At 52.3% G+C, this 20541-nt stretch overlaps 1 protein-coding gene across 4 annotated transcripts in view; it reads right to left on the reverse strand.

Annotated features, from left to right (window-relative positions):
• The window catches only part of LOC118369059 (neuronal PAS domain-containing protein 3-like), a 536261-nt gene that overhangs the window by 139979 nt on the left and 375741 nt on the right, over positions 1–20541 (reverse strand). For all 4 annotated transcript variants that reach the window (XM_052496674.1, XM_052496672.1, XM_052496675.1 and 1 more), the window contains one exon: positions 3679–3768. In XM_052496674.1, coding sequence (XP_052352634.1) covers positions 3679–3768 — 90 coding nt within the window. The remainder of the gene's footprint in view (positions 1–3678; positions 3769–20541) is intronic.

Here is a 20541-nt window from a genome sequence, read left to right on the forward strand (position 1 = left end):
TCCCTCCCTCTGACACAGAGAAAGGCATTGGAAATATGCCAACTCAATCACATTGCTGAGCACATAAACAATGGAAAGAGAGCGAGCTTCAACCATATGGTCCCGCTATACATGTCAGGCTCTCAATTTCACAATGTGCCGTTCCTGTAATACTTGAGAGTGTTGTAACATGTTTCTGCAAGGGTGAGTCCTCGGAACGGGTTAAAATACAAAAGCCAGCAATTCCTTTGAGACAGATGAAAAGTCAGATGGTCGCTGTATTCCAGATGTATCAATTTCCTTGGATATTCAGTCCATGCACTGGCAGGGGTGCCGGCATGGAGTGGGCCGTGTTCCAAAAGTTAATATTCTGTTGGCCGGAATAATGCAATTATTATTTTCCTAGCTATCAGCCTAAGCAGAGTGCCATCTGTTATACAAAGCAAACATTCACATCTCAATTGCCCAACAGACAGCTGCATGGTCACACGTCCACATCACCACAGAACTTTGCCAACCTCCACATCGTGCCAGCACTTTGCCAACACAAGAATTTAGAGGGGGTTCCATGACAGTATTTGTCAGTGTCCTTAATGGCACCCTGTTCCCTACATTCCCCATGGGTCCTGGTCAAAATTAGTGCACTACATAGGGAGTAGGGTGCCATTTAGGATGCAAACGGGGTATTTAAAAGACAGATTCCTCTACAATCCTGATCTACCTAAAAATGGTACACAAACACATGCTGAATCAGCCGAGGCCAGAGGTTCTACTAGATCCCAACTGCAGTGTCTGTCTGCTGCAAGGCATGTCTGTATTTCAATTCCATGGCAAGCTACAACAATTCCAATGGCACAGTTACAGAACTGTTAAATACCGCCATTATAAATTGTTGCGGCAGCAGTGGAGTTTTAGCAGGCAGATACGTATAAATTACACCAAATTTGTCTAATAACAACCATTATCCCTTGTCCAAAAAAATCCTTTACATAGTCCACTGTATCTAGCATTAACACACTGTACAATTCAGTATTGATACTTTCCATTCTATTACAAAATAATGCCAAGACCATTCTAGAACGCCTGCTTCCTAAAAGGGGAGCTATGGTCACTGATTAGTCATGTAGACAGAACATTAATTCACAGAACTAAGACATACACTTAGACACCTCACAGAACTAAGACATACACTGAGGCACCTCACAGAACTAAGACATACACTGAGGCACCTCACAGAACTAAGACATACACTTAGGCACCTCACAGAACTAAGACATACACTGAGGCACCTCACAGAACTAAGACATACACTTAGGCACCTCACAGAACTAAGACATACACTGAGGCACCTCACAGAACTAAGACATACACTGAGGCACCTCACAGAACTAAGACATACACTTAGGCACCTCACAGAACTAAGACATACACTTAGGCACCTCACAGAACTAAGACATACACTGAGGCACCTCACAGAACTAAGACATACACTTAGGCACCTCACATAACTAAGACATACACTTAGGCACCTCACAGAACTAAGACATACACTTAGGCACCTCACAGAACTAAGACACACTGAGGCACCTCACAGAACTAAGACATACACTTAGACACCTCACAGAACTAAGACATACACTTAGGCACCTCACAGAACTAAGACATACACTTAGGCACCTCACAGAACTAAGACATACACTTAGGCACCTCACAGAACTAAGACATACACTTAGGCACCTGCAATTAACTGGTGGGGACAGAGGCTTATGCACCGTTTGCAAAACAAAAATGGTAATTCTGTTTCACTGAACTGACTGGCTGCACAACTGGTGCCATTATAAGAGCCACTTCACACTAGCACAGCCCTGTCCAATACAATCTTTAAAATCAAAATATGGTAATACATTTACAGACAGTTCAGACAGACTAAGGTATCACACATCACACGCAGCATTCTGGACATTGCAATCGTCAATGATCAGTTAGCTCAATTTAAAAAGTAGAGTTGCTGGAACTTGATTTCAGACCTTATTCAATAGATACATATTCATTGATTGGTTTTTGTCTACAAGGCTATTAAAAGTGTTACTGTAATAACTTACTAATTTCCCTGTACTATATGATCTTGAAGCAAACAGGTAAAAGACTATTAAGCCAACAATCCTTCCCTCAGTCCTTCTCTCAACAAGCCAACATATTGGTCGAAGACATTAACTTTTACAATAAAAATTAAAAAATACTCAAGTTTGATAGAGGGAAGGGCCATTAATTCCATAGCGAGTCCTAACTTATGACTTCATTAACACTGTGTTTGATATGCAATTAAGATCATGGAGGGTTAGTGTGTACACATGTTAGATTATACAACTGACTCATACAAAGCAAACATCCCAGAACTGTGTCACACACACACACACACACACACACACACACACACACACACACACACACACACACACACACACACACACACACACACACACACACACACACACACACACACACACACACACACACACACACACACACACACACACACACACACACACACACACACCACTCTCTCTAACTGCTGACAAAACTATGGACAAGATAGCTACTACGTCACGTAGCCCAAAGCTTGGGGGACCTACTTGACAATTAATCAATTATTTGATAGAAATCATTAATACATCTTTATTTGAATTAATCTGTAGATAGATGTGGCTATAACCTATAGACTTTTCCTATTTTTAATTTGGTAAACTGATTGCCTTTTGGTCCTTTATATTGTTGTGTAATATCTAATTCAGCGAAACATTGTCTATGCATTCTCTCAGAATGTTATTACAGAATACTTCATTATGAGTCCTGTAATACAAACACACACAAGCTGACCACTCTACTATTTGGCTACATCTATTGGCTATATAATAGTTCATTATTATTATACATTTTTCACTGTGAGGGAAATAGTATGGGACTCAGTTGGTAAGTGCGTGGCGCTTGCACCGCCAGGGTTGTGGGTTGGATTCAGGCCACCCAGATGCAAAATTCATGCACGCATCACTGTAAGTCACTTTGGATAAAAGTGCATGCTAAATGGCATACTGTATATTATATAATATAAATGGCATATATAATGTAAATATAATATATTATATAAATGGCATATATTAAATATACCTAGACACCTAGATATAATGCACTAGTCTGCTAAAATAGAGCCCTGGACAGAAATCAGGCTCACCAGTACCTACGTACAGGGCATGTAAATCATTTGGCCACATCTACTGGTTATATAATGGTCAAGTCTATACCTAGAAATATAATCTGGGGGATAGGCTCTGTATGGTCTCTAGTCATTCTTCTATAGACCTGTGTGTGTGTGTGTTTGCTCTCTAGTCTGTCTGTCTGTCTGTTAGCCCCAGGCACAAAGCTATGGTATTTGGAACCATTAGAATCTTCAAGGTCACTCCCCTTGACGTTTGACCTCTGAGACGGCTCAGTCTGTTTATTGACATGTACTTGAACCGGCCAATAGCAGACGAGGACCTGTTAACACACCACTGCAAATTAACTACAGGGCGAACAAGCTGATGGGATGTTAAATTAGCTATAATTTGTCTAAATTGTCTTCTAGCGGCCACTGATAAACAAAAGAAACAGTGGGAAAAAGCGCAGTAGTAGCAACAAGGCATTGACAGTTGTTGCACTCACCTGTGAAAGCCCCAGGTATATAGACACCGTCTCAGAGATGTACAAAAACCTTCCCTCCTTGTTTAGTGTAAATACAAATCCATCCAGGGACTGTGGGAGAGAGAGAAAGAGAGAGACGGAGAGGGAAAGAGAGAGAGAGAGATTGTGTTAGATGAGGTGTATACTGGTGTACTGGTACAAAGCATGTAGAGGGAACCCTCTGAGTGTTGTCTGTTTGTCTGTCTGCCTGTCTGCAAATCAAAATTACACCTCCTCCTATGTGTGAAAGCAGGAAAACAACAGTAAGCAAACCCAAGTTGGCACAAACAAAGATAATAAAACGAACAGCACTTCAAAACATATCATCATCATAGTAGTCCATTCCAGTCCATATCCATATGATGTGTGTTCTCCCCCTGCAAAGTCTACTAAAATATGCTGGTTAGGTCTATGCCAGGATGCTGGTAAAGTCTATTCAGTATATTGATCCATTCCACACCAAGCCCATGTAATGTGTGTGTATTCTCTTCCTGGATAGTCTTCATCCAGTCAAAATCCATGTAATGTGTGTTTTTACTTCCTGAATGTTGTCTACTCCAGTATGCCGGTTCAATGTCTAATGACGGCCCTGCTATTGGTTCACGACAGGACGCAGCACTCTGTTCTGAGCCCAGCCTCCAACAGTTAACAATTAAGACACCCAGGTCACTCAAGTTAATTACTTCTGCTCCCCCGCTGACTTCTGTAGGGGCAGCTAACCACAGGCATACGCCACAAAGAAAAAGTCCAAATGAAGCCTAATAGATGGAGCAAAACAAGTCTGGCGCTGTGACTACAGGCCCTGGTTGCACAATGTCACTGTCGCTGATCTGATCACCTTTTCTAGGAAAATGAGGATTACTCTGTCGTGTTGCAGGCAGTGTTGAAGCTCAGATGGCCATGGTATTTCATATTTGCGGGCGATTTATTTTCCCCCATCAACTTAAAAGGAGCACCAAGCAGCAGCTGGTGAAAGGATAGAGAGAGAGAGAGAGAGAGAGAGAGAGAGAGAGAGAGAGAGAGAGAGAGAGAGAGAGAGAGAGAGAGAGAGAGAGAGAGAGAGAGAGAGAGAGAGAGAGAGAGAGAGAGAGAGAGAGAGAGAGAGAGAAAAGTGGGAGAGTGATAGAAGAGAGAGAGAGAGCAAGAGCGAGAGAGAGAGTCTCCGTATCCACTGATAAAACAGGGCAACTCCCACTGAGGCCCTGCTGCAGCCAGCTCCCAGCCAGCTCCCAGCCAGCTTCTAGCCAGCTCCCAGCCAGCTCCCAGCCAGCTCCCAGCCAGCTTCTAGCCAGCTTCTAGCCAGCTCCCAGCCAGCTCCCAGCCAGCTTCTAGCCAGCTCCCAGCCAGCTCCCAGCCAGCTTCTAGCCAGCTTCTAGCCAGCTCCCAGCCAGCTCCCAGCCAGCTTCTAGCCAGCTCCTAGCCAGCTTCTAGCCAGCTCCTAGCCAGCTCCCAGCCAGCTTCTAGCCAGCTTTCCCAAACACACACACATCTGCCAGGGGGAAGGGGAGCTTCCTTACATTACACATCTAACGCTAGCACCGATTTAGTGCCTAACATCTACAGACAAAGAAGACTCATAATTTGGCTTTTTGTTAGCTCTCGGCATGGGAGAGGTACATGCATCACGTCTTGGGTGGGTCTGGAAAATAGGACATTTTATCTTTTATATTGCTCTCAAGGAGAAAGCAGCTGAACAACTATTATCTTAATTTGCACAGATTACAGCGATAATTGTCCATATTAGATTGTGTATAATAAACTGTGCATTAGCCTTTAATATAAATAATACTATTTCAAGAATATAATTTATATCAACTGTAATTTTTACTTTCAGTTTAGATTTACTGTGCATTCGTCACTAAGAGCATCTCCACTCTCTAGTTTCCTACTTGTCATCACATAGCTTCCACTGGTCATTGTGTTCTGGTGGAGAGCTAAGCTGGAGGCCCTTTATTCCAGCAGCACCAGCCAGTGGTTCTCTATCTCCCTTCCTTCCTTCCTTCCTTCCTTCCTTCCTTCCTTCCTTCCTTCCTTCCTTCCTTCCTTCCTTCCTTCCTTCCTTCCTATCAGTTCATTTCAGTTCCCATCAGGGAGAACACCTTAGCGCCCCAGCAGCAGTGACACACTCTGCCACCCCGTGACCAGAGGATGGGGGGCTCCGGCGGTGTAAAGCTATCATCCGTCCCCACAGATCTCACCCTGCCTGTCACACTGGGCCCCAGCACTCACCCCTACCCGGTCTCCAATCATTTCTCCCTGTCCTGCCTGCCTGATCCTCTTTAAAATGCCTAGCATCTGCGGCGCAGGAAAAGGCAACTCCTTAGAGGGGGGAGACGATTTGCAGAGCTGAGAAAATGCTACACACACCGGAGTTGTACCGTTCCTGTAGCTAGCTTCCATCTCCACAGTGATAAACGGCCACTGTTTACAGGCTAACCACTGTGTAAAGTGCGCTATAAATCACAGCGGAGACAAACTTCTGGGGGAGAAATGTGTTACATTAAAATGGGATTCTAAAGTCATTTATTTAAAAACATTTCTGGCTGCTTTGACTGAGTAACGCACATTTTGTTGTGGTGTGCAGTGGGAGTGGGAAGTAGGAGCAGATCCTACAGTGTTAGGTTGATCTTGTTGGCAGGCCCTGAACTCTAACCCCTGGCATCACACAGCCCTGACCTCTGACCTCTAACCCTTTACACCACACAGCCCAGCTAGTGAACTCTAACCCCTGGCACTACACAGCCCAGCTAGTGAACTCTAACCCTTGGCACCACACAACCCAGCTAGTGAACACTAATCCCTGGCACCACACAGCCCTGACCTCTGGCCTCTAACCCCTGGTGCCACACAGCCCTGACCTCTGGCCTCTGACTTCTGGCCTCTAAACCCTGGCACCACACAGCCCAGCTAGTGAACTCTAACCCCTGGCACCAAACAGATGAGAGAGGGCATCAGACTCCCGCCTGCTCAGAGACCCAACCAGTAACTAATGTTACTATAAACCTCTACCCATCCACTGTACAGATGTTAACTATCAAGACATTTTAATTAAATATTGACAATACATTTGAGGACATATCTTTACGGAGATGATCCTGGAAATATCAATAAACAGGGCCTTTACTCTGTACACACAAACCAGACAACCATGACATAGTCTTTTAAGCGGTTACTTAATGTAACTGACACCTGTTCCTTCCAGAGGACAAAGAAACTTCCTGTGAAGGACACGGTTTGGCAGACATCAATCCTGGCCAGAGAGAACCTCTCTCTCCTCTCGGATATTAACCAACCCAGTGAAGGTCAGATTAGATGGGGCTCATTAACTATCAACATAGCCTTACTATTAGGCCAGACAAAATGGAGAGTGGCAGAGCAGCTGGCAGTAGATCGGGACGGCTACATGCTCACACCAGCCCCCCCCACCTCAGTCCTCCGCTGGCCCAGACCCAGCCGCTTAGAACAATCACTGCAATTAACACCTCCAGCAGGGCTGGACCCAGCAGTGCTAATACGCAGACAGGCACACATACACACAAGCACACATGAACGTACACACGCACGCACACATGCGCACAGACACCTGCCCCAGATTTCCAGGCACACCTACTCTACACACAAATCACAGCAACGGGTTGGACTATTACGCCCATATCATGTCCTCAGTAAATTACAGTGGAGTGCTCTGGTTGGATTTAAGAAAAACATTTATTGGATGAAAAGAAAAAGCCACAGGAGGAGAAAGAGAGGATGCAAGAGATACGGTGTGTGAGAGAGATAGAAAGAGAGATTGGTAGATACGGTGTGTGAGAGAGATAGAAAGAGAGATTGGTAGATACGGTGTGTGAGAGAGATAGAAAGAGAGATTGGTAGATACGGTGTGTGAGAGAGATAGAAAGAGAGGATGCAAGAGATACGGTGTGTGAGAGAGATAGAAAGAGAGATTGGTAGATACGGTGTGTGGGGGAAGGGTGTAAAAGAGATCTTATCAGAATTTCTAAATTGCTATGGGAGAGCTGTGAGAAATATTTTCCATTGAAGTCAATTTTCAGGCTGACAAGCCATGCAGAAATGTGCAGCATATGGCTGGTGTGTATTGACTGATTTATTGAAGGCACCGGCTCAGGGGATGCTCAAATCACTCATCCTACCCTACACTGACACCCCCTTCAAATCACTCATCCTACCCTACACTGACACCCCCTTCAAATCACTCATCCTACCCTACACTGACACCCCCTTCAAATCACTCATCCTACCCTACACTGACACCCCCTTCAAATCACTCATCCTACCCTACACTGACACCCCCTTCAAATCACTCATCCTACCCTACACTGAGACCCCCTTCAAATCACTCATCCAACCCTACACTGAGACCCCCTTCAAATCACACCATACTTATTGTGTCCATTTGATTTTGTGCTTACCTTGGGGGGAAATCATTTCTACTTATGCTGAGCATGACACTTTTATTGGCCATTTCTAGAGCAAAAATGACCCATGGTAGACATCCATTTCAAATAATACTACTCCCCAGTCCCTCCTCTACTCTCACTCCAGCCAGCCACTCTCTGTACCACTAGACTGGAGCTCCCCAGTCCCTCTACTCTCCCTCCAGCCAGCCACTCTCTGTACCACTAGACTGGAGCTCCCCAGTCCCTCTACTCTCCTTCCAGCCAGCCACTCTCTGTACCACTAGACTGGAGCTCCCCAGTCCCTCTACTCTCCTTCCAGCCAGCCACTCTCTGTACCACTAGACTGGAGCTCCCCAGTCCCTCTACTCTCCCTCCAGCCAGCCACTCTCTGTACCACTAGACTGGAGCTCCCCAGTCCCTCTACTCTCCTTCCAGCCAGCCACTCTCTGTACCACTAGACTGGAGCTCCCCAGTCCCTCTACTCTCCTTCCAGCCAGCCACTCTCTGTACCACTAGACTGGAGCTCCCCAGTCCCTCTACTCTCCTTCCAGCCAGCCACTCTCTGTACCACTAGACTGGAGCTCCCCAGTCCCTCTACTCTCCCTCCAGCCAGCCACTCCCTGTACCACTAGACTGGAGCTCCCCAGTCCCTCTACTCTCCCTCCAGCCAGCCACTCCCTGTACCACTAGACTGGAGCTCCCCAGTCCCTCTACTCTCCCTCCAGCCAGCCACTCCCTGTACCACTAGACTGGAGTTCCCCAGTCCCTCTACTCTCCCTCCAGCCAGCCACTCCCTGTACCACTAGACTGGAGATCCCCAGTCCCTCTACTCTCCCTCCAGCCAGCCACTCCCTGTACCACTAGACTGGAGCTCCCCAGTCCCTCTACTCTCCCTCCAGCCAGCCAGCCACTCTCTGTACTACTAGACTGGAGCTCCCCAGTCCCTCTACTCTCCCTCCAGCCAGCCACTCCCTGTACCACTAGACTGGAGCTCCCCAGTCCCTCTACTCTCCCTCCAGCCAGCCACTCCCTGTACCACTAGACTGGAGCTCCCCAGTCCCTCTACTCTCCCTCCAGCCAGCCACTCCCTGTACCACTAGACTGGAGCTCCCCAGTCCCTCTACTCTCCCTCCAGCCAGCCACTCCCTGTACCACTAGACTGGAGCTCCCCAGTCCCTCTACTCTCCCTCCAGCCAGCCAGCCACTCTCTGTACTACTAGACTGGAGCTCCCCAGTCCCTCTACTCTCCCTCCAGCCAGCCACTCCCTGTACCACTAGACTGGAGCTCCCCAGTCCCTCTACTCTCCCTCCAGCCAGCCACTCCCTGTACCACTAGACTGGAGCTCCCCAGTCCCTCTACTCTCCCTCCAGCCAGCCACTCCCTGTACCACTAGACTGGAGCTCCCCAGTCCCTCTACTCTCCCTCCAGCCAGCCACTCCCTGTACCACTAGACTGGAGTTCCCCAGTCCCTCTACTCTCCCTCCAGCCAGCCACTCCCTGTACCACTAGACTGGAGTTCCCCAGTCCCCCTACTCTCCCTCCAGCCAGCCACTCCCTGTACCACTAGACTGGAGTTCCCCAGTCCCTCTACTCTCCCTCCAGCCAGCCACTCTCTGTACCACTAGACTGGAGCTCCCCAGTCCCTCTACTCTCCCTTAGATTGATGTGAAAATATTATATTACTATTATCAAATATGTGGTGAGGGGAGTGGGAGTTATCACATTACAGCACAGACAGGAGATATCACTTTATCTACTGACTGTCAAGTGCTTCAGTAAGGCTGCTGGCACTAAATAATATCAAGCAAATCTAAAGACAATACTGATTAGCTAGAGTCATCCAATCTAACCAATGTCACCTTGAAATCAGTATTGTTCTGGTGGTCAAAGAAGAAAAAGTTGGCCTGCTGATACAATAGATGGGAATCAACAGGGGACATACAACAGGGGAGAATATGATCTCTTCATTCAGTGGATGTGTCCCAAATGTAACCTTATCCCCTATAAAGTGCACTAATTGTAGCATGGGCCATTAGGGCTCTGGTCAAAAGTAGTGTACTATATGGGGATAACAGGGAGCTGAGAAGGGAACTACTGCCGGCTGTCTTCCCCAAACTGCCACCAATGTACACTGTGGAAAGTTCCTTCCTCTGGGTGACTAGCCAACAATATTGTTTCTACCTCCCTGTGTGCTCGGATTTAATGAAGTGATAACAGTCACCTTGGGGTGACGACGGAAGAGCAGACAGTAATATCTAAGCTAAGGGAAATAGCAGAGAGACAGGAGGGCTAAGCTATACAGTCACATTATAGCTAGGGAGACAGGTGGTGACATGGGGGAGACAGGGAGACATGGGGAGAAGGAAGGAGACAGGTGGTGACATGGGGGAGACAGAAAGAGAGAGGTAGTGACATGGGGGAGACAGGGAGACATGTGGTGAAATGGGTGAAACAGAGAGAGACAGGTAGTGACATGGGGGAGACCGGTTGTGACATGGGGAGAAGGAAGGAGACAGGTGGTGACATGGGGGAGACAGAAAGAGAGAGGTAGTGACATGGGGGAGACAGGGAGACATGTGGTGAAATGGGGGAAACAGAGAGAGACAGGTAGTGACATGGGGGAGAAGGAGGGAAACAGGTGGTGAAATGGGGGAAACAGAGAGAGACAGGTAGTGACATGGGGGAGAAGGAGGGAAACAGGTGGTGACATGGGGGAGACAGAAAGAGACAGGTAGTGACATGGGGGAGACAGGTGGTGACATGGGGGAGAATGAGGGAGACAAGTGGTGACATGGGGAGAAGGAGGGAAACAGGTGGTGACATGGGGGAGACAGAAAGAGACAGGTGGTGACATGGGGGAGACAGAAAGAGACAGGTGGTGACATGGGGGAGACAGGGGGACAGGTGGTGACATGGGGGAGACAGAAAGAGACAGGTAGTGACGTGGGGGAGACAGGTGGTGACATGGGGAAGACAAAGGAGACAGGTGGCGACATGGGGGAGACAAAGGGAGACAGGTGGTAACATGGGGAGACTGGTGGTGACATGGGGGAGACAGAAAGAGACAGGTGGTGACATGGGGGAGACAGAAAGAGACAGGTGGTGACATGGGGGAGACAGAAAGAGACAGGTGGTGACATGGGGAAGACAAAGGAGACAGGTGGCGACATGGGGGAGACAAAGGGAGACAGGTGGTAACATGGGGAGACAGGTGGTGACATGGGGGAGACAGAAAGAGACAGGTGGTGACATGGGGGAGACAGAGGGAGACAGGTGGCGACATGGGGGAGGAGGGAGACAGGTGGCAACATGGGGGAGACAAAGGGAGACAGGTTGTAACATGAGGAGACAGGTGGTAACATGGGGGAGAAAAGTGGTGACATGGGGGAGACAGAGGGAAACAGGTGGTGACTTGGGGGAGACAGAGGGAGACAGGTGGTGACACGGGGGAGACAGAGAGAGACATGTGGTGACATGGGGGAGACAGGGGAGACAGGTGGCGACATGGGGAGACAGAGGGAGACAAGTGGTGACATGGGGGAGACAGAGGGAGACAAGTGGTGACATGGGGGAGACAGAGGGAGACAGGTGGCGACCTGGGGGACACAGAGGGAGACAGGTGGCGACATGGGGGAGAAGGAGGGAGACAGGTGGTGACATTGGGGAGAATGAGGGAGACAGGTGGTGACATGGGAGAGAAGGAGGGAGACAAGTGGTGGCATGGGGGAGAAAGAGGGAGACAGGTGGCGACCTGGGGGACACAGAGGGAAACAGGTAGTGACATGGGGGAGACAGAAAGAGACAGGTGGTGACATGGGGGAGACAGAGGGAGACAGGTGGTGACATGGGGAGAAGGAGGGAAACAGGTGGTGAAATGGGGGAAACAGAGAGAGACAGGTAGTGACATGGGGGAGACAGGGAGACATGTGGTGAAATGGGGGAAACAGAGAGAGACAGGTAGTGACATGGGGGAGACCGGTGGTGACATGGGGAGAAGGAAGGAGACAGGTGGTGACATGGGGGAGACAGAAAGAGAGAGGTAGTGACATGGGGGAGACAGGGAGACATGTGGTGAAATGGGGGAAACAGAGAGAGACAGGTGGCGACATGGGGGAGAAGGAGGGAGACAGGTGGCGATATGTGAGAGACAAAGGGAGACAGGTTGTAACATGAGGAGACAGGTGGTAACATGGGGGAGACAAGTGGTGACATGGGGGAGACAGATTGAAACAGGTGGTGACTTGGGGGAGACAGAGGGAGACAGGTGGTGACATGGGGGAGACAGAAAGAGACAGGTGGTGACATGGGGGAGACAGAGGGAGACAGGTGGCGACATGGGGGAGAAGGAGGGAGACAGGTGGCGACATGGGGGAGACAAAGGGAGACAGGTTGTAACATGAGGAGACAGGTGGTAACATGGGGGAGAAAAGTGGTGACATGGGGGAGACAGAGGGAAACAGGTGGTGACTTGGGGGAGACAGAGGGAGACAGGTGGTGACACGGGGGAGACAGAGAGAGACAGGTGGTGACATGGGGGAGACAGAGGAGACAGGTGGCGACATGGGGAGACAGAGGGAGACAGGTGGTGACATGGGGGAGACAGAGGGGGACAGGTGGTGACATTGGGGAGACAGAGAGAGACAGGTGGCGACATGGGGAGACAGAGGGAGACAAGTGGTGACATGGGGAGACAGAGGGAGACAAGTGGTGACATGGGGGAGACAGAGGGAGACAGGTGGCGACCTGGGGGACACAGAGGGAGACAGGTGGCGACATGGGGGAGAAGGAGGGAGACAGGTGATGACATTGGGGAGAATGAGGGAGACAGGTGGTGACATGGGAGAGAAGGAGGGAGACAAGTGGTGGCATGGGGGAGAAAGATTGAGACAGGTGGCGACCTGGGGGACACAGAGGGAAACAGGTAGTGACATGGGGTAGACAGAGAGAGACAGGTGGTGACATGGGGGAGACAGGGAGACAGGTGGTGACATGGGGGAGAAGGAGGGAAACAGGTGGTGACATGGGGGAGACAGAAAGAGACAGGTGGTGACATGGGGGAGACAGAAAGAGACAGGTGGTGACATGGGGTAGACAGGGAGACAGGTAGTGACGTGGGGGAGACAGGTGGTGACATGGGGAAGACAAAGGAGACAGGTGGCGACATGGGGGAGACAAAGGGAGACAGGTGGTAACATGGGGAGACTGGTGGTGACATGGGGGAGACAGAAAGAGACAGGTGGTGACATGGGGGAGACAGAGGGAGACAGGTGGCGACATGGGGGAGAAGGAGGGAGACAGGTGGCGATATGTGAGAGACAAAGGGAGACAGGTTGTAACATGAGGAGACAGGTGGTAACATGGGGGAGACAAGTGGTGACATGGGGGAGACAGAGGGAAACAGGTGGTGACTTGGGGGAGACAGAGGGAGACAGGTGGTGACATGGGGGAGACAGAAAGAGACAGGTGGTGACATGGGGGAGACAGAGGGTGACAGGTGGCGACATGGGGGAGAAGGAGGGAGACAGGTGGCGACATGGGGGAGACAAAGGGAGACAGGTTGTAACATGAGGAGACAGGTGGTAACATGGGGGAGAAAAGTGGTGACATGGGGGAGACAGAGGGAAACAGGTGGTGACTTGGGGGAGACAGAGGGAGACAGGTGGTGACACGGGGGAGACAGAGAGAGACAGGTGGTGACATGGGGGAGACAGAGGAGACAGGTGGCGACATGGGGAGACAGAGGGAGACAGGTGGTGACATGGGGGAGACAGAGGGGGACAGGTGGTGACATTGGGGAGACAGAGAGAGACAGGTGGCGACATGGGGAGACAGAGGGAGACAAGTGGTGACATGGGGGAGACAGAGGGAGACAAGTGGTGACATGGGGGAGACAGAGGGAGACAGGTGGCGACATGGGGGAGAAGGAGGGAGACAGGTGGTGACATTGGGGAGAATGAGGGAGACAGGTGGTGACATGGGAGAGAAGGAGGGAGACAAGTGGTGGCATGGGGGAGAAAGAGGGAGACAGGTGGCGACCTGGGGGACACAGAGGGAAACAGGTGGCGACATGGGGGAGAAGGAGGGAGACAGGTGGTGACATTGGGGAGAATGAGGGAGACAGGTGGTGACATGGGAGAGAAGGAGGGAGACAAGTGGTGGCATGGGGGAGACAGAGAGACAGGTGGTGACATGGGGGAGACAGGGAGACAGGTGGTGACATGGGGGAGACAGGTGGTGACATGGGGGAGAATGAGGGAGACAGATGGTGACATGGGGGAGAAGGAGGGAAACAGGTGGTGACATGGGGGAGACAGAAAGAGACAGGTGGTGACATGGGGGAGACAGAAAGAGACAGGTGGTGACATGGGGTAGACAGGGAGACAGTTGGTGACGTGGGGGAGACAGGTGGTGACATGGGGAAGACAAAGGAGACAGGTGGCGACATGGGGGAGACAAAGGGAGACAGGTGGTAACATGGGGAGACTGGTGGTGACATGGGGGAGACAGAAAGAGACAGGTGGTGACATGGGGGAGACAGAAAGAGACAGGTGGTGACATGGGGGAGACAGAAAGAGACAGGTGGTGACATGGGGAAGACAAAGGAGACAGGTGGCGACATGGGGGAGACAAAGGGAGACAGGTGGTAACATGGGGAGACAGGTGGTGACATGGGGGAGACAGAAAGAGACAGGTGGTGACATGGGGGAGACAGAGGGAGACAGGTGGCGACATGGGGAGGAGGGAGACAGGTGGCGACATGGGGGAGACAAAGGGAGACAGGTTGTAACATGAGGAGACAGGTGGTAACATGGGGGAGACAGAGGGAGACAGGTGGTAACATGGGGAGACAGGTGGTGACATGGGGGAGACAGAAAGAGACAGGTGGTGACATGGGGGAGACAGAGGGAAACAGGTGGTGACTTGGGGGAGACAGAGGGAGACAGGTGGTGACACGGGGGAGACAGAGAGAGACAGGTGGTGACATGGGGAGACAGAGGAGACAGGTGGCGACATGGGGGAGACAAAGGGAGACAGGTGGCGACATGGGGGAGAAGGAGGGAGACAGGTGGCGATATGTGGGAGACAAAGGGAGACAGGTTGTAACATGAGGAGACAGGTGGTAACATGGGGGAGACAAGTGGTGACATGGGGGAGACAGAGGGAGACAGGTGGTGACACGGGGGAGACAGAGAGAGACAGGTGGTGACATGGGGGAGACAGAGGGAGACAGGTGGCGACATGGGGAGACAGAGGGAGACAAGTGGTGACATGGGGGAGACAGAGGGAGACAAGTGGTGACATGGGGGAGACAGAGGGAGACAGGTGGCGACATGGGGAGACAGAGGGAGACAAGTGGTGACATGGGGGAGACAGAGGGAGACAAGTGGTGACATGGGGGAGACAGAGGGAGACAGGTGGCGACCTGGGGGACACAGAGGGAGACAGGTGGCGACATGGGGGAGAAGGAGGGAGACAGGTGGTGACATGGGAGAGAAGGAGGGAGACAAGTGGTGGCATGGGGGAGAAAGAGGGAGACAGGTGGCGACCTGGGGGACACAGAGGGAAACAGGTGGTGACATGGGGGAGACAGGGAGACAGGTGGTGACATGGGGGAGACAGGGAGACAGGTGGTGACATGGGGGAAACAGAGAGAGACAGGTGGTGACATGGGGGAGACAGAAAGAGACAGGTGGTGACATGGGGGAGACAGGGAGACAGGTGGTGACATGGGGGAGACAGAAAGAGACAGGTAGTGACGTGGGGGAGACAGGTGGTGACATGGGGGAGAATGAGGGAGACAAGTGGTGACATGTGGAGAAGGAGGGAAACAGGTGGTGACATGGGGGAGACAGAAAGAGACAGGTGGTGACATGGGGGAGACAGGGAGACAGGTGGTGACATGGGGGAGACAGAAAGAGACAGGTAGTGACGTGGGGGAGACAGGTGGTGACATGGGGAAGACAAAGGAGACAGGTGGCGACATGGGGGAGACAAAGGGAGACAGGTGGTGACATGGGGAGACAGGTGGTGACATGGGGGAGACAGAAAGAGACAGGTGGTGACATGGGGGAGACAGAGGGAGACAGGTGGCGACATGGGGGAGAAGGAGGGAGACAGGTGGCGATATGTGGGAGACAAAGGGAGACAGGTTGTAACATGAGGAGACAGGTGGTAACATGGGGGAGACAAGTGGTGACATGGGGGAGACAGAGGGAAACAGGTGGTGACTTGGGGGAGACAGAGGGAGACAGGTGGTGACACGGGGGAGACAGAGAGAGACAGGTGGTGACATGGGGGAGACAGAGGGGGACAGGTGGTGAAATAGGGGAGACAGAGGGAGACAGGTGGTGAAATAGGGGAGAATGAGGGAGACAGGTGGTGACATGGGGGAGACAGAGGGAAACAGGTGGTGACATGGGGAAGACAAAGGAGACAGGTGGAGACATGGGGGAGAAGTAGGGAGACAGGTGGTAACATGGGGAGACAGGTGGTGACATGGGGGAGACAGGTGGCGACATGGGGGAGACAAAGGGAGACAGGTGGTAACATGGGGGGACAGGTGGTGACATGGGGGAGACAGGGAGACAGGTGGCGACATGGGGGAGAAGGAGGGAGACAGGTGGTAACATGGGGGGAGACAAGTGGTGACATGGGGGAGACAGAGGGAGACAGGAGGTGGTAACATGGGGGAGACAGGTGGTGACATGGGGGAGACAGAGGGAAACAGGTGGTGACTTGGGGGAGACAGAGGGAGACAGGTGGTGACACGGGGGAGACAGAGAGAGACAGGTGGCGACATGGGGAGAAGGAGGGAGACAGGTGGTGATATGGGGGAGACAGAGGGAGACAGGTGGTGACATTGGGGGAGAATGAGGGAGACAGGTGGTGACATGGGGGAGAAGGAGGGAGACAGAGGGAGACAAGTGGTGACATGGGGGAGACAGAGGGAGACAGGTGGTGACATGGGGGAGAAGGAGGGAGACAGGTGGTGACATGGGGGATAAGGAGGGAAACAGGTGATGACATTTGGGATAAGGAGGGAAACAGGTGATGACATGGGGGAGACAGGTGGTGGCATGGGGGAGACAGAGGGAGACAGGTGGTGACATGGGGGAGACAGGTGGTGACATGGGGGAGACAGAGGGAGACAGGTGGCGACATGGAGGAGAAGGAGGGAGAAAGGTGGTGACATGGGGGAGACAGAGGGAGACAGGTGGTGAAATAGGGGAGACAGAGGGAGACAGGTGGTGAAATAGGGGAGAAAGAGGGAGACAGGTGGTGACATGGGGGAGACAGAGGGAGACAGGTGGTGACATGGGGGAGACAGGGGGAGACAGGTGGTGACATGGGGGAGACAGAGGGAGACAGGTGGTGACATGGGGGAGACAGAGGGAAACAGGTGGCGACATGGAGAAGAAGGAGGGAGAAAGGTGGTGACATGGGGGAGACAGAGGGAGACAGGTGGTGACATGGGGGAGAAAGAGGGAGACAGGTGGCGACATGGGGGAGAAGGAGGGAGAAAGGTGGTGACATGGGGGAGACAGAGGGAGACAGGTGGTGACATGGGGGAGACAGAGGGAGACAGGTGGTGACATGGGGGAGACAGGTGGTGACATGGGGGAGACAGAGGGAGACAGGTGGTGACATGGGGAGACAGGTGGTGACATGGGGGAGACAGAGGGAGACAGGTGGTGACATGGGGGAGACAGAGGGAGACAGGTGGTGACATGGGGGAGACAGAGGGAGACAGGTGGTGAAAGGGGAGACAGAGGGAGACAGGTGGTGACATGGGGGAGAAGGAGGGAGACAGGTGGTGACATTGGGGAGAAAGAGGGAGACAGGTGGAGACATGGGGGAGAAGTTGGGAAACAGGTGGTGACATGGGGGAGACAGAGGGAGACAGGTGGTGAAATAGGGGAGACAGAGGGAGACAGGTGGTGAAAAAGGGGAGACAGAGGGAGACAGGTGGTGACATGGGGGAGACAGAGGGAGCCAGGTGGCGACATGGAGGAGAAGGAGGGAGAAAGGTGGTGACATGGGGGAGACAGAGGGAGACAGGTGGTGAAATAGGGGAGACAGAGGGAGACAGGTGGTGAAATAGGGGAGACATAGGGAGACAGGTGGTGAAATAGGGGAGACAGAGGGAGACAGGTGGCGACATGGGGGAGAAGGAGGGAGACAGGTGGCGACATGAGGGAGACAGAGGGAGACGGGTGGTGACATGGGGGAGAAGGAGGGAGACAGGTGGCGACATGGGAGACAGAGGTAGACAGGTGGTGACATGGGGAGACAGGTGGTGACATTGGGGAGAATAAGGGAGATTGTGGTGACAGTGACATAGAACAGAGAGACAGGTGGTGACATTGAGAAAGAGGAGACAGGTGGAGACATGGGGAAAAGGAGGGAGACAGGTGGTGACATTAGGGAGAAAGGGAGACAGGTGGAGACATGGGGGGAGAAGGAGGAGACAGGTGGCGACATAGAACAGGAAGGGAGCCGGGTGGTGACATGGGGGAGACAGAGACAGGTGGTGACATTGGGGAGAAAGGGAGACAGGTGGCGACATGGGGAGACAGAAGGAGACAGGTGGCGACATAGGGGAGACAGAGGAGACAGGTAAGCGACATAGAGACAGAGAGGAGACAGGTGGCGACGGGGAACAGAGGAGACAGAGTGGCGACATAGGAGACAGAGGGAGACAGGTGGCGACATGGAGACAGAGGAGACAGGTAGTGACATGGGGAGACAGGTGGTGACATGGGGAGACAGAGGAGACAGGTGGCGACATGGGGAAAGGAGGAGGGAAAGGTGGTGACATGGGGAGACAGAGGGAGACAGGTGGTGAAATAGGGCAGACAGAGGAGACAGGTAGTGACATTGGGGAGACAGATGGAGACAGGTGGGCGACATGGAGGAACAGAGGAGGCAGGTGGTGAAATAGGGGAGACAGAGGGAGACAGGTGGTGACATGGGGGAGAAGGAGGGAGACAGGTGGTGGCATGGGGGAGAAGGAGGGAGACAGGTGGCGACATGGGGGAGACAGAGGGAAACAGGTGGTGACATGGAGGAGACAGAAGGAGACAGGTGGCGACATGGGGGGAGAAGGAGGAGAAAGGTGGTGACATCGGGGGAGACAGGAGGTGACATGGGGAGTCAGAGAGACAGGTGGCGACATGGGGAGAAGGAGGAGACAGGTGGCCGACATGGGGAGACAGAGAGACAGAGTGGTGACATGGGGGAGACAGGTGGTGACAGGAGACAGATGGGGAGACAGGTGGTGACACAGGTGGTGACATGGAAAAGACAGATGGAGACAGGTGGCGACATGGGGAGAAGGAGGAGACAGGTAAGCGACATGGGGGAGAGACAGAGGGAGACAGGTGGTGACATGGGGAGACAGGTGGTGACATGGGGAGACAGATGGGGGAGACAGGTGGTGACATTGGGGAGACAGATGGAGACAGGTGGCGACATGGGGGAGAAGGAGGGGAGACAGATGGCGACATAGGGGAGACAGAGGGAGACAGGTGGTGACATGGGGGAGACAGAGGGGAGACAGGTGGTGAAATAGGAGACAGAGAGGGGAGACAGGTGGTGACATGGGGAGAAGGAGACAGGTGGTGACATGGGGAGACAGAGGAAACAGGTGGCGACATGGAGAGAAAGGAGGAGAAAGGTGGTGACATGGGGAGACAGAGGAGACAGGTGGTGACATGGGGAGACAGAGGGAGACAGGTGGCGACATGGAAGAGAAGGAGGAGAAAAGGTGGTGACATAGAGAGACAGAGGGAGAAAAGGTGGTGACATGGGGAGACAGAGGAGACAGGTGGTGACATGGGGAGACAGAGGAGACAGGTGGTGACATGGGGGAGACAGGTGGTGACATGGGGAGACAGAGGGAGACAGAGTGGTGACATGGGAGACAGGTGGTGACATGGGGAGACAGAGGAGACAGGTGGTGACATAGAGACAGAGGGAGACAGGTGGTGACATGGGGAGACAGAGGAGACAGGTGGTGAAATAGGGGAGACAGAGGGAGACAGGTGGTCACATGGGGAGAGGAGAGGGAGACAGGTGGTGACATTGGGGAGAAAAGAGGGAGACAGGTGGAACATGGGGAGACAGAGGGGAGACAGGTGGTGACATGGGGAGACAGGTGGTGACATGGGGGAGACAGATGGAGACAGGTGGTGACATGGGGAGACAGATGGAACAGGTGGCGACATGGGAAAGGAGGGGACAGGTGGCGACATGGGGAGACAGAGAGGGAGACAGGTGGTGACATGGGGAGACAGGTGGTGACATGGGGGAGACAGATGGAGACAGGTGGTGACATTGGGAGACAGATGGAGACAGGGTGGCGACATAGAGGGGAGAGGAGGGAGACAGATGGCGACGGGGGAGACAGAGGGAGACAGGTGGTGA

The sequence above is a fragment of the Oncorhynchus keta genome, chromosome 35 (assembly GCF_023373465.1).
Source record: "Oncorhynchus keta strain PuntledgeMale-10-30-2019 chromosome 35, Oket_V2, whole genome shotgun sequence".
In the NCBI taxonomy this organism is placed as follows: domain Eukaryota; kingdom Metazoa; phylum Chordata; class Actinopteri; order Salmoniformes; family Salmonidae; genus Oncorhynchus; species Oncorhynchus keta.